Below are 12,666 nucleotides of genomic sequence, written 5' to 3' on the forward strand. Positions count from 1 at the left end.
GAAGAAAATTAAGGATGAAATCAAGGTGTTATCGTTCCTATGAATTAAACATAAGGGCGAAGCTAAATTGGTTAGAGTAATTATGACATGTTTTTAAATGGGACATGACATATAACTCATTTATTTAACATGTCACGTGTAATCAAGGTTGTTTACGTGTAATTAGGGACATGAGTTATACTGAGATAGCTCGGCTTTGTTTTCAAACGAAGCTTGAATATTAAAACAAATAATAATAACATATAGCTTTCGAATCTCAATAGTCTAAAATATCATCCAATAGTTTAAAAGAAAATATTTAAAATAACTTCAACAAGCCAAAATCCACTAGTTAAAAAAAATATTTAAAATAAGTTTAACAAGCCAAAATCAAGTTCAACCAAATACAAAATAAGTTTCAAATTTCAACAAAATACAATATAAGTTCATTAGCATCCTAATCAACCCACAAACGTACCATTACCATAGATATCAAACTACACACCTAAATACCTTTAAATAGTAACCAAATTTTTTTTATAATATATTATATTGTACATCAAAAAAATACATATCAAAGGTAAAATAATCTATGCCAAACCGAGCCGAGCTAACGAGCGAGACAAAATACGCCAGTCTGACTCATTATGAACCAAGCCAAGTCGAGCCGAGCTAGGCTCTCTTTGTAGATAAGGGGTGCAAGTGATTTCTTACTCTCAGTCGGGCCAGTCATTCCCGACCAATCCATGGAGTAGTACTAAACTTGCACCAGGTTCTCGCAGGATCTATACACTGAACGAGACATAGAATTACCCAACCACCCTTCTAACCCCCTTTCAAGTAGTTAACATGCTTTATATAGACCGTAAGATATGGATACGTGAATAAACGACATATGAAGAATGGTTGAATAAATTCGCCTTCAATATAAAAAAAACTAATTATTAAAGTCATTAATACGTATCCAATTAAAAAAGTAGCCAAAGATTGGAAATCATAAAAGAAATACATAAAAGACATGTCTTCACCAAGTGATGTAAGAATTTAGCCAAACATGACCTTTGTTTGACAAAGATTCTTACAATCAATCTTGGATCCCGAGACTACACACACACTCTAAAGATGGAAAAATGGATGATGGTGTTGTAGTGGTGATGGAGTGGTGGCAAGTGAGAGAGAAGTGGTTTGCCAAGGGATGAGTTGAAGTGGAACCAAGCACTTCTATTTATAGCTGTCTTCAGAAGCTTCAGCACGGCCCGTGCCCGGCTGGCACGACCCCGTGCCCATCTCTCTCTCTCTCTCTCTCTCTCTCTCTCTCTCTCTTCCTCATTAACTGCTTGTCAGATGTTGTACTAAGACGACCCCGTGTGTCAACAACACGGCCCGTGTCCAAAGTACTTGTTGTACTATCGCAGATTCTGAAAATCTTTGAGTTGACCACGCCCCGTGTTGGCTTAGCACGGCCCCGTATCGGCTGCAATTTTGTCCTTAGCAGTTGTCTTTTTCTCTAAACAGCATCCATCTTCGGACACGGCCCCGTGTCAAGTATTCTGTTCTTGCTATTTTGTGGTTTGGATGTGAATCGGGGCTTGGCGAGTTGCGGCAATTCCTCCTTCTTTACTTTTATGTTGGTTTTTGCTGTCTTTTTGCTCCTTTTGCAAATTTAAGCTCTTTTATCCCTGAAAATAAAAAAGAAACGAAAACACGAGATTTTTCCAACATTAGTACTAAAAAAGGGTTGCTTTTACGCCGTATTTGATATAATTTAGATGTTGTATTTTAATCACATCATGTGCCATTCCCAACATGGCAAGTGTTGGAGGCGAGACGGGGTTAACTCATTCTAGGTCTAGGAGGCTGTTTGGGTGTTCGTTTACAAGTTCAAATGAGGCGGTGAAACTAGATTGGAAGCCAAGGTTTCCATGGTTCACACTCTGTCAACACAGAATCGTCCATATTGAAAATGGGGATCTGAGTTACATTAAACACTTAGAAAGTTGCCGAAACGGAAACGGAACAGGGCCCTTCGTGCAAATGGTTGGTCCAGTCGCACGAACTGAGTGGTCAATCGCGCGAGTGGAGCCTTCTATTCGTGCGAATGGTGTTGTTTTGAGACGAATCGGTTCGGTTTTGTTTGAATAGGCTCGTTTCTTGGTCGGAATCAACCTCAACACTAACCCACAGTTATAGACTTAGCTTGTGAGCTCGGTGAGTTCTTGATTCTGCCAAGTTCAGAAAGTATTTTGTAAAAGTTTTGAAATAAAAGGACTTTAATATTAAACTTGGACCTCAATACGGTGAGCTTCATTATTCAGACTGCCATGGCAAGTCTGTGAATGCTTCCTAGAGGATAACCAAGTTGCAAGATGGAAAATAGTAGAAGAAGTAGAATAAAAATAAGAGAAATGATAGTGTTAGTGAGTTTAGAACTCACTTAGAAGTTTCTGGAAATGCTCAGCTATGCACAAACTCAGTAAGTTGGAGAGAATTTCGGAGCGTGGAATGTGAGAAATGATGGTTAAGGTTCATATTTATAGGCTGAAAGTGGGCTTGGAACGAAATGGGCTTGGGGCGATTGGGCTTTTTAGCGACTGGGCCTTGGGACGAATGATTCTTCATGCGAGTGGGAGAGTCCATTCGCCTGAAGCGGCTGGTTCAGTTGCTCGAAGAGTGAAGTTCGCCGTTTTCTCATATTTTAGCCAGTTTTAAGTGTACGAGTGCAATGTATAAGTATAATGTGTTGTATAAACTGAGTTTGTATGTATAACAAGTATGAGTTTGCGTATAAGAGTACTTGTTAAGTTTGCACGTATAACAAGTATGTAACGAATGTATAACACAATGTATAAAGAGTAAATTGCCATTTTAGTCCCTGAGTTTTGTCCAAATTGCCATTTTAGTCCAAATAGTTTTTTTTTGCCTCTGGGTCCCTGACTTTTCCCTTTTGTTGCCATTTTGATCACATACACTAACTCCATCCAAAAACTCCATCTTTAACCAGGGGTATTTTGGGGATTTTCATTTTAAATGTTTTCAATTGCCATTTTGATCCAATTCCAAAAAATCAAAAAAAATTCCAAAATATCAAAAAAATTCCAAAAAATTCTAAAAAATCATAAAAATTCTAAAAAATTCTAAAAAAAATACAAAAAATCCGTTTCGGCGCGAACCGTTTCGAGCGGAACCGTTTTGACGCGAACCGTTTCGACCCGTACCGTTTCGAGCTCAATCGTTTCGACGCGAACTGTTTCGAGCTGAACCGTTTCGAGCTGAACTGTTTCGAGCTGAACTGTTTCGAGCCGAACCGTTTCGAGCTGAACCGTTTCGACGTGAACCGTTTCGACCCGTACCGTTTCGAGGCACGGTTCGCGTTGAAACGATTCAGCTCGAAACGGTTCGGGTCGAAACGGTACGGGTCGAAACGGTTCGCGTCGAAACGGTTCGACTAGAAACGGTTCGAAACGGTTCGGCTCGAAACGGTTCGGCTCGAAACGGTTCGGCTCGAAACGGTTCGGCTCGAAACGGTTCGCGTCGAAACGGTTCAGCTCGAAACGGTACGGGTCGAAACGGTTCCCGTCGAAACGGTTCGGGTCGAAACGGTACGGGTCGAAACGGTTCGCGTCGAAACGGTTCGGGTCGAAACGCTTCAGCTCGAAACGGTTCAGCTCGAAACGGTTCGCGCCGAAACGGATTTTTTGTATTTTTTTAGAATTTTTATGATTTTTTAGAATTTTTATTATTTTTTAATTTTTTTGGAATTTTTTTGATTTTTTGGAATATTTTTGATTTTTTGGAATTGGATCAAAATGGCAATTGAAAACATTTAAAATGAAAATCCCCAAAATACCCCTGGTTAAAGATGGAGTTTTTGGATGGAGTTAGTGTATGTGATCAAAATGGCAACAAAAGGGAAAAGTCAGGGACCCGGAGGCAAAAAAAAAACTATTTGGACTAAAATGGCAAATTTGAACAAAACTCAAGGACTAAAATGGCAATTTACTAATGTATAAATGATGTAAAATAATTGAGTTTTATTATGATCAAAGCCCAGATTACATTGTTTGGAAATGAAATACGAATACAAGGAGATTACTAATTTCCATAAATAGAAATACAATAAAACTTTCTAAACAAGGGAAGTTCCAAAATGTGAAGTGTTACATGTATCTATATTCATTTCTATTGTTTTTAATGGATGTAATGTTATCTTTTTCCATTACTATAGTGAATGTCGGAAACGTAATCAACCGACCGAATACCGAACAAATTCTCGCCGCGAAGCGCGGAAGAATCTCACTAGTTAATAATCAAATACCACTACCCTGTATATTAATAAATAGAGGAAATGAATAGTGATTTAACGCTAACAACACCAGATGTTGTTGTGCAGCGTGGCAGGTTTTGTTTTGCGTGACATTTTTTCAACTTTGGGTGGCTTAGGGTGGTCCGGTAAGATAATTCCATCTTGATTATAAACAGAGGAAAGGAATAGTGATTTAACGGTAATGACGTCGAATGTTGTTGTGCAGTGTCGCAGGTTTTGTTTTGTGTGACATATTTCGGCTCTGGGTAGGTTAGGGTGGTTGAGTAAGATAGTTCCATCTTGATTTCACGATGCTTTCTCACACATAAATAAAGAGGGAGACAACTAAAATCGTCACCATTTCTCTATGTTTCTTCTCCATATGAAAAGGGTTTCCGATTTGAGGGAGGCTTCGGTTGTTATTCGTGACGGTTGAAGGTACCAAGTAGTTGCAACTATCGCGTCAACGACGGGAGACTTGCTACTGTGACGACAACGGCAATTTCGTGAACCAATGTGATGGTATTAGCGGTTGTGATGGTATTCCAGGTGTCAACGATGGTTGTTTTAGGGAGGATCTACAGTTTTACAGTGATTCTAGGAGGCAGATAGGATCCCGCCCCCTTAGTAGTACCGAACAGCAACACATTATGCTTGCATGTTCTATCTTTAACCAGATTGATCTCAACAAAGGTATGAGTTATACCTGGGACACTATGTACACTTGATAGGTCTCGATTCAAATCATCGCGTTTTGTTTTTTCTTTTTTGTTCATCATCTGCTTCGTTCTGATTCTGATGCAACATAATTCATTCCTTTACAAATTTGGGATTCAATGTTTATTTTCGAGTGAGGATGCGTTCTTCACTTCTTGCAAGGTACTACCACCCCATGATTTGTTCTTTTATGATATTTCGTTTTTTAATTGATGAATTTTGTAATGAATTTGCTTACCAAATAATGTTTTTCTATCTCAAGATCAGTGGCGGATCCAAGAATTTTTTCCAAGGGGTTCACTTTTTTAAATGTTCCAATTTCATATGTCCGAACATAAAAAATTCGGGTCAGTTCGACGGTTCGGGTTGGGTGAGGTCCATCACATAATAAAAATACGATACAATAATGAAAAAAATATGGTCTTTACGAATAAAAAAAACATATGGGACATCTAATCTTTTTTTATTTATTTATCATTTAATTTTTAGAGTATACAATTACATATGTTGCTATGTATATAATTATTTCATTAAATTTTGTAAATGAAAAATAATCGGTTTAAACTGCAGGTGAATTCAAAGGAGAGTTGTGGCGGCAATGGCGTATTTGGTAATAGAAGGTGATTAAAAGGGTGAAAAAGATTGTGGTTTTTGTGCACCTTTCGAAGACAAGGGCGTATCACTATTTATACACGCATTCGAGTTTTGGTAAGTTCTTTGATTTAGGCGATTGACTAAACTCGAATAGGTATGATTTACGGCTGTAAAATATTCACGGATGTACAAGTTTAAAATGCGTGATCACGGTGTATGTGTATAAATGAATTTATGTATACATAAACGGATGTAGGTGTATATTGATGCATTATATTTAAGTATATATTTGTACACATATATCAAAAAAGCTTAGATGATGAGATCTTAGTCCATACTGTTGGAAAATATCATGGATGTGGCTTAGTTTCTATTTTTTTTAAGAGGGGTGAACTCATAACACTAATTTGTTGTACTAAAGAAATTGGTGTTGACTAATTTTCAGCATTTGAATCATATTTATTGAAACATGATTACATGAGCAACAGTCATAACCAACTTTATGTCTTTCTCGTTTAAGTATGCGAAAAACATAAATAGTGTAATGAACAGTCCTCAAGTTTCAAAAGATCACAAAGTTACTAATCAACGATCATGAACCGAAACATACACAAACAAGCATCATTTCATTGAAACTTCTAGGCTCAAAAATAAAGTTACTGAATTAAACATCATATCTAACTCACAATATCAGGTCCACTTTATTCACACACATTAAACAGTAACATTATGAATCAAAGTATCAAGCTGAGACTACTCATAGATTCAGCAATTAGTTGAACAAAAAAAGCACAAGTTTTTTAATAAAAACAAACATGAAAGAACTAGTTTAATACCCGTCCGTTGGACGGCTTACGCTAACAACGTAGCAAACAAAGATAATGTATATTGAGGGTGTTCGGGAACGCTTCTCCTTTTCTTCTTTTCCATATCCTTTTTTGAAAAGGTTGCAATCATCTAACTTTTCCTTTTCTTCTTTTCAAACCACTAAAACTCATTCTCAAAACACATTATCCAAACACTACAAAAATGACCTATTAACTTTTAAGAAGTCAAAAACTTAAAAGGAGCTCAAAATAAGCAATCCCAAACACCCACATTAAGTGGACACAAGTCTAAACAACATTATAAACAAAAGCACGATTTTTAATTTATAAAAGGAAAACGAACATGAACAGTGTACAACCACACAACAATATAAAATAAAAGTGATAGAGTGACAAAACATGAAACGGTGTTATTTTAATGCAAAACTAAACGGTAGGCAACACTATGGGAAAGTGTTGTAACAGTCAAACATGGTTTACTCCCTCAATTTTTTCGGCTTTTGGATCGTCCTCTTTAACCTCACAGATGGCCTTTTTTCGACTTGTTGACTTGATGCATGGTGCCCATTTGTCAAAGTTGGTGTATTTTTTGCATCGTCTACTGAGGCAACCTCATGGTTCACATCAACAACCACCTGAAAGTTGTTATACAAGTATGAGAGTAAGGAATACAAAGTATAGATATAAAGTTTCTTTACATGTAAAAACAATTACCGATTCTTGCTGACTTGCTGTAGTGTGGACATATGATGAATTTGGTGTGCATATAGCATCATCTACTGCGGGACATTTAGAAATGTCAGCGTCGACCTCACGTTCCACATTATCAACCACCTAAAGTTGTTATACAAGTGTGAGTGAAAGGAATATAAAGTATATACACAAACCTTGTTTACATGTAAAAACAATTACCGATGACGTAGTTTCTTCTTGCTGATTCGTTGTCTGGTTCGCATGTAACAAGTTTGGTGTATTTTTGGCATCGTTTGTTGGGGGAGACTTAGAAATGTCATAATCAACCTCATGTTCCATATCAACAATCACCTAAAGTTGTTACACGCGCATTAAGAGTAAGGAAAAAAAGTACATATACCAAGTTTCTCTACATGTGAAAGTGATTACCGATGACATCGACGTTTTATATTGTGTCGGCGAAACACGCGGTCCCTATAATGACTCATGTACCATGTCCCATTCGTCATCATTGATCCAAGCTAAATACTCGGTAGTTTCGTCATGAAGAACATCAGCAGAAGGACATGTTAAAGGAAATGTAGTGGTAGCAAGATTATTGATTTTGTCACCCAAGTATTTTGACACGGTGAAGCGTGGACTATAAGTAGGTGCCAAATTGTATTCATCAACTTTTATCCTAAAGATTACATGCTGAGCACATAAAGTATCCATCAGAAATTCATATATCCAACACGGATCATCAGGACCCTATAAAAACACCAAGAAATAACATTATACATTAACAAAAAAAGAAAACATAAGCATGAAAAAAAGAAAAAAAAACAAACATGAATGAGTATATAGACATGGGCATATTTAGGTATAGAGATCCGAGAAGGACATATATGATGTGATTAGTACATGATAATATATAGAAGTATACCTCTGATCACCTCTTTATAATCAATTGTTCAGCCGTAAGTCCAAGAAGAAGATTTGCAGCATCGTCAAAGAGAACACATGTAATCTCTTTTCCTTCGTTCCATAATTCGACAGCCAGTTTATAACTGAATAAACAAAAGCGATAAGAATATATAATATATATGTTTTAATCAGGGATGAGCAAATGATTCCGGGTACCGACTTGAACCGGTACCGAATCTACCGAACCGGGTACTTTGTCAGTACCGAATCGATACCAACATGTGACACTTTTCGGTGTCGGTTAGGTTACAAACTCTTTTCTCAAAATTCTGCATTTGAGGCTTTAATCTAAGGATAAAGCCTCAAATTTTTGCATCAGGAAAAGAACCAATTGACTTATCATAGTGACAAAAGTTTTTTGAAAAATGTTTATAGAAATGAACCAACTGTTGTATGAGTGTCGAAATGACACAAGTTTTTGAAAGTCCTGTTTTTTTTAGATATTATACATGTCAATATGAACTCTTTTCTCAAATTTATGCATTTGAGGCTTTAATCTAAGGATAAAGTCTCAAATTTTTGCATCAGGAAAAGAACCAATTGATTTATCATAATGACAAAAGTTTTTTTGAAAAATGTTTATAGAAATGAACCAACTGTTGTATAAGTGTCGAAATGACACAAGTTTTTGAAAGTCGATGTTTTTTTGAGATATTTTACATGTCAATATGAACTCTTTTCTCAAATTTCTGCATTTGAGGCTTTAATCTAAGGATAAAGCCTCAAATTTTTGCATCAGGAAAAGAACCAATTGAGAATAAAACGGGATTATATAAAAGATGCAAAGAAAAATCTCAAAATATGTTAAAAGCAAGCAACATGTTAAACAGAAATGAAGTTCAAACACAAATAAATCCAGATGACATGATAAAAACATGTTAAAAGTAGTATCTAAAAACATGACAGCAAGACACATGTAATGGAACCAAAACTTAATCTTTAAAACCGTTTCGTGGCTGAAACACGGCGGATTTTGCTGCATCTTAGGAAGGACTCCACGTCATCATTGTCACCCCAATCAGCATTCATCCATTCATCATTTTCCAGTTCATCTTCTTCTTCATCATTGCCAGAATTGGAGAGGTCAATGACTTCGTCCCATTTCCAGTTCTGCAGCGCTATCGATCTTTTTCTGGATCGGTTTAGCTTACAAAAAAGTAAAACAAAAAAGAAGTCAATAACCCTCGTATTCTTGCATAAATGTTTGTATATATAAACTGCAGATAGTTAATTTATTTAAAACAATGTGAAGTATTAAGTTTACCATTTCGGAGTTGTGTGGGCTGGGAACAACTATGTGAACGATTTCTTCAGGAAACTGCACATTGAAAATATTATATGCTAACAATAAACTACAACCAAGTATTGTAAAATAATGAATTTAACCTTTACTTGCAGGTTAGGTGTTTCGCCATATTGTGCCTCTTCGACTCCAGCTGGTGCCTACACAAAGAAGAATATGAATTCAGAAAGTATGGAATGTACTAATCGCAGATTAAAATGGAATAGAAAGAACCTTGTCTAATCTGAACTGGTCGCTGTAGATTATTTCAGCACCATTTCGAAGCTTCTGTAGTTTACTAAAATTTAGTATTAAAAAAAAATAGCAAATGGAAATAAATGTGTTAACCTGCTTCATTTGCATCTTACAGTGTCCAGCGGGTTGGTCTTCGTGCATAACTGATGGCTTTGGTGGTGAGTGATCCATGATGTGATTATTTCAGACAAAAAATGAGTGAACGATGAAGATTGCTTCTCAAGTTCTCATTATATAGAAGAACACAACTGCAGCAGGTACCACCACTACCCATTTTTTTTAGGAACCGAGTAGTTAAATCCACAACTCCTATCGTGGCAGTTTGTTATTTTAAAAATCTGTAACCTTTTTTGTAGGTAAAACTGTTCAACATTGGGTGTGCGAGTTTATTTAATTGGCTGGATTATTGGGTGCGAAAGTTTAGCTAAGTGGCTGGATTATTGGCATAAATTTAGGAGTTTAGGAGAGATGTGCTGAATTGCCAAAAACATGGACAGAAAAACTGCTCAGAACGTGGGATGGTGCTGTTCGAGTTTAGTTATGTAGGAACATGGACAGAAAAACATGCTTGCTGCAAGTAACCGCTCAGAACTGCCAAGACAGCGGTTAAAATTAAGAGTTTAAACGGCCCAGATTTAATCTCAGCATAATCGAACGGATGATATTGATTTCAAAGGTAGTTAGACTTAACGGGTTCCATATATATATATATATATATAATTCGGCAATCAATTCTTTCAATCTAAACCCTAGGTTTCACAACCAATTTGACATAGAATCAGATATTCATTCATCAATTGAACAATTCAACACAGAATTGGAGTATGTAATTACCAAACTATAACATATCTAAAAGCAAACAAAATCTCTAATCGGTAGATACAGACAAGCAGACTTGGGGTATGTAAATACCAGTTAATTCACGTGATCGAAATGAAGAACGGTGTGGAGTGGCTCCGACGAGCGGCTGTGGTGGGCTGGTGGCTGGAGAGTGGAGAGGAGTGGTGGCAGGTGGCTGGTAGCGTTTTCTAATATGTGAGGTTTCCTTCAGTGTGTGCGTGTTTGGGTTTGAGTCTGAGAGTAATTAAGAAAGGCGACAACAGGGGCTGACAACTAAACCCTAATCGCCTAATTCGTTTTTGATTAAAAAAAGAAAAAAAATCTTTTTTGATTAAAAAAACGTCTCTAAAGGGACTAGAACACGGGACCTCATGTATAACAAGCGCGAATACTTTCCAGTAGACCATCTATAGACTTGGTTATAGGGTTCCTTACAAAATATTAAAGGGTTCCTTCAGAATTTTATTTATAATTTAACACTATAAATTACGAACCGAACAGGTTCCTAGGAACCCCCAAGTTGGCTGTAAATCCGCCCCTGCTCAAGATTGTTTAATATATATATTTTCTTTCTCTCTAAACGAATACGATTGACGAACTCGCGAAACGAACCTTATTGATTGAAAAATCTATATACTTTGCTGAATGCTTAAACCCATTAACATCTATTAATTTTTTAACCTTATTAAACTCTAAAACTCATTTTAAATTAAGCCAATTACTCTTTTACTTATCAATATCCATTATTAACTTTTCATCTAATTTTGGCTCTATTGAGGCCCGTTTTTTTTCTACTCACCCTTAGCCTAAATTTTTTCTTGGATTCTCGGGGACGGCCCTGGTAAGAGTTCACTGTGGGCATTGCGAAATTGCAAACTTCCTACATAAAGATAAAGATGGCTTTATTTTGCTACACAGAGAAGCCTTACAAGTATGCTTACAAGAGTACTTTGTGAGTGTTGTGAGTTGGTTTGGATGGTTTGCAAATGAGGCAACATTCACTAATCACCAGTGTTGTAGTAATCACTAGTCGCTAGTCGGACGATGGGGTGGAGACTAGTGATTAATTAGGGATTAGTCAGAATTAATTGAAATTAATCAGGATTAATTGTGATTAATCGGAGAATAGTCAGGATATTTACAACCATGCTAATCAGTATATATCAAGTATGCTTACAAGAGTACTTTGTGAGTGTTGTGAGTTGGTTTGGATGGTTTGCAAAGGAGGCAGCATTCACTAATCACTATATATACTAGTTTGCATGCTAGTTCTAGAGCTTTCTAGATCTATACATATATCTATACAATAAAATATGCTAATTTTTAGATATTTCAAATCTAGATAATTCTGTCTAAGATGTCATGTGGTATTGACCAATTGACTAGAATGTTATGTGTTATTGACGAGGATTGTATTTGTTTAAGCTTCCCTGGTGTCATGCTTCTACAATGGCAGAGCTCTTTGATTTTGCGGAGACATGGTATACATCAAAGGTCCGGGGAAAGCTAATTTTGGTGAGTTTCTTAACAACTAGGTAGTGTATTTGGAAGGCAAGGAACGACAAGGTTTTCAACCAATAGGAGATATGTCCAAAGAAAATTAAGGATGAAATCAAGGTGTTATCGTTCCTATGGATTAAACATAAGGGCGAAGCTAATTGGTTAGAGTGGAACCCTTGATGTATATTTTGATGCTTTATGTAAACCGTAATTGTATCTTGCTAGCCCTTCTTTTTCAATGACATTCAAAAATCTTCCCAAGACTCCAACCCAGACTGTATTTTTGTACCATTTCCTGAGAATTTCAGCAGCCCAAAACCTTACAAACTTTGCGAATTATGACATGTTTTTAAACGGGACATGACATATAGCTCATTTATTTAACATGTCACGTACATAAACCGAGATAGCTCGGCTTTGTTTTCAGCCGAACTAGCTCGGTTCAACTTGAATATTAAAACAAATAATAATAATATATAGCTTCGAATCTCAATAGTCTAGTTTAAAAGAAAATATTTAAAATAAGTTTAACAAGCCAAAATCAAGTTCATCCAAAATCCAGTAGTTTAAAAGAAAATATTTAAAATAAGTTCAACAAGCCAAAATCAAGTTCAACCAAATACAAAATAAGTTTCAAATTTCAACAAAATACAATATAAGTTCATTAGCATCCTAATCAACCCACAAACATACCATAGATATCTAACTAC

The 12,666-nt window shown here is 36.3% G+C and overlaps 2 protein-coding genes across 6 annotated transcripts; both read right to left on the reverse strand.

Annotated features, from left to right (window-relative positions):
• Positions 1-6,724: 6,724 nt before the first annotated feature.
• LOC118479709 lies at positions 6,725-7,464 on the reverse strand. Its single transcript, XM_035974417.1, has 3 exons — positions 7,333-7,464; positions 7,135-7,254; positions 6,725-7,055 (listed from the first exon to the last, which is right to left on the reverse strand). Exons 1-3 carry the CDS (start codon positions 7,450-7,452, stop codon positions 6,897-6,899), a joined length of 399 nt encoding a protein of 132 aa, XP_035830310.1. The 5' UTR covers positions 7,453-7,464; the 3' UTR covers positions 6,725-6,896.
• A 1,475-nt stretch (positions 7,465-8,939) lies between these two features.
• LOC110938829 lies at positions 8,940-11,655 on the reverse strand. 5 transcript variants are annotated; one of them, XR_002591760.1, is made up of 5 exons: positions 9,730-11,655; positions 9,596-9,649; positions 9,466-9,522; positions 9,344-9,397; positions 8,940-9,225 (listed from the first exon to the last, which is right to left on the reverse strand). XR_002591760.1 is itself a non-coding variant. In XM_022180878.1 (5 exons), exons 1-5 carry the CDS (start codon positions 9,785-9,787, stop codon positions 9,019-9,021), a joined length of 444 nt encoding a protein of 147 aa, XP_022036570.1. In that variant the 5' UTR covers positions 9,788-11,655; the 3' UTR covers positions 8,940-9,018. The 5 variants fall into 5 exon arrangements, 4 of the variants coding, with proteins under 4 accessions (XP_022036570.1, XP_022036568.1, XP_022036578.1 ...); XM_022180878.1 differs by having other exon boundaries at positions 9,472-9,522; positions 9,710-11,655; XM_022180876.1 differs by having other exon boundaries at positions 9,710-11,655.
• Positions 11,656-12,666: the final 1,011 nt, after the last annotated feature.

Source organism: Helianthus annuus, chromosome 1, assembly GCF_002127325.2.
Source record: "Helianthus annuus cultivar XRQ/B chromosome 1, HanXRQr2.0-SUNRISE, whole genome shotgun sequence".
Taxonomy (NCBI): domain Eukaryota; kingdom Viridiplantae; phylum Streptophyta; class Magnoliopsida; order Asterales; family Asteraceae; genus Helianthus; species Helianthus annuus.

Bases quoted from the DNA above. Each gene is read 5' to 3' on its own strand.
- LOC110938829 (XM_022180876.1), bottom strand. From the start codon at position 9,787: ATGGATCACTCACCACCAAAGCCATCAGTTATGCACGAAGACCAACCC. The intron at 9,650-9,709 runs GTTAACACATTT...AGTAAACTACAG, and splicing joins GTAAGATGCAAATGAAGCAG to AAGCTTCGAAATGGTGCTGA. The intron at 9,523-9,595 runs GTTCTTTCTATT...TTCTTTGTGTAG, and splicing joins ACCAGTTCAGATTAGACAAG to GCACCAGCTGGAGTCGAAGA.
- LOC118479709 (XM_035974417.1), bottom strand. From the start codon at position 7,452: ATGGAACATGAGGTTGATTATGACATTTCTAAGTCTCCCCCAACAAAC. The intron at 7,255-7,332 runs GTAATTGTTTTT...TAACAACTTTAG, and splicing joins AAGAAGAAACTACGTCATCG to GTGGTTGATAATGTGGAACG. The intron at 7,056-7,134 runs GTAATTGTTTTT...AACAACTTTCAG, and splicing joins CAGCAAGTCAGCAAGAATCG to GTGGTTGTTGATGTGAACCA.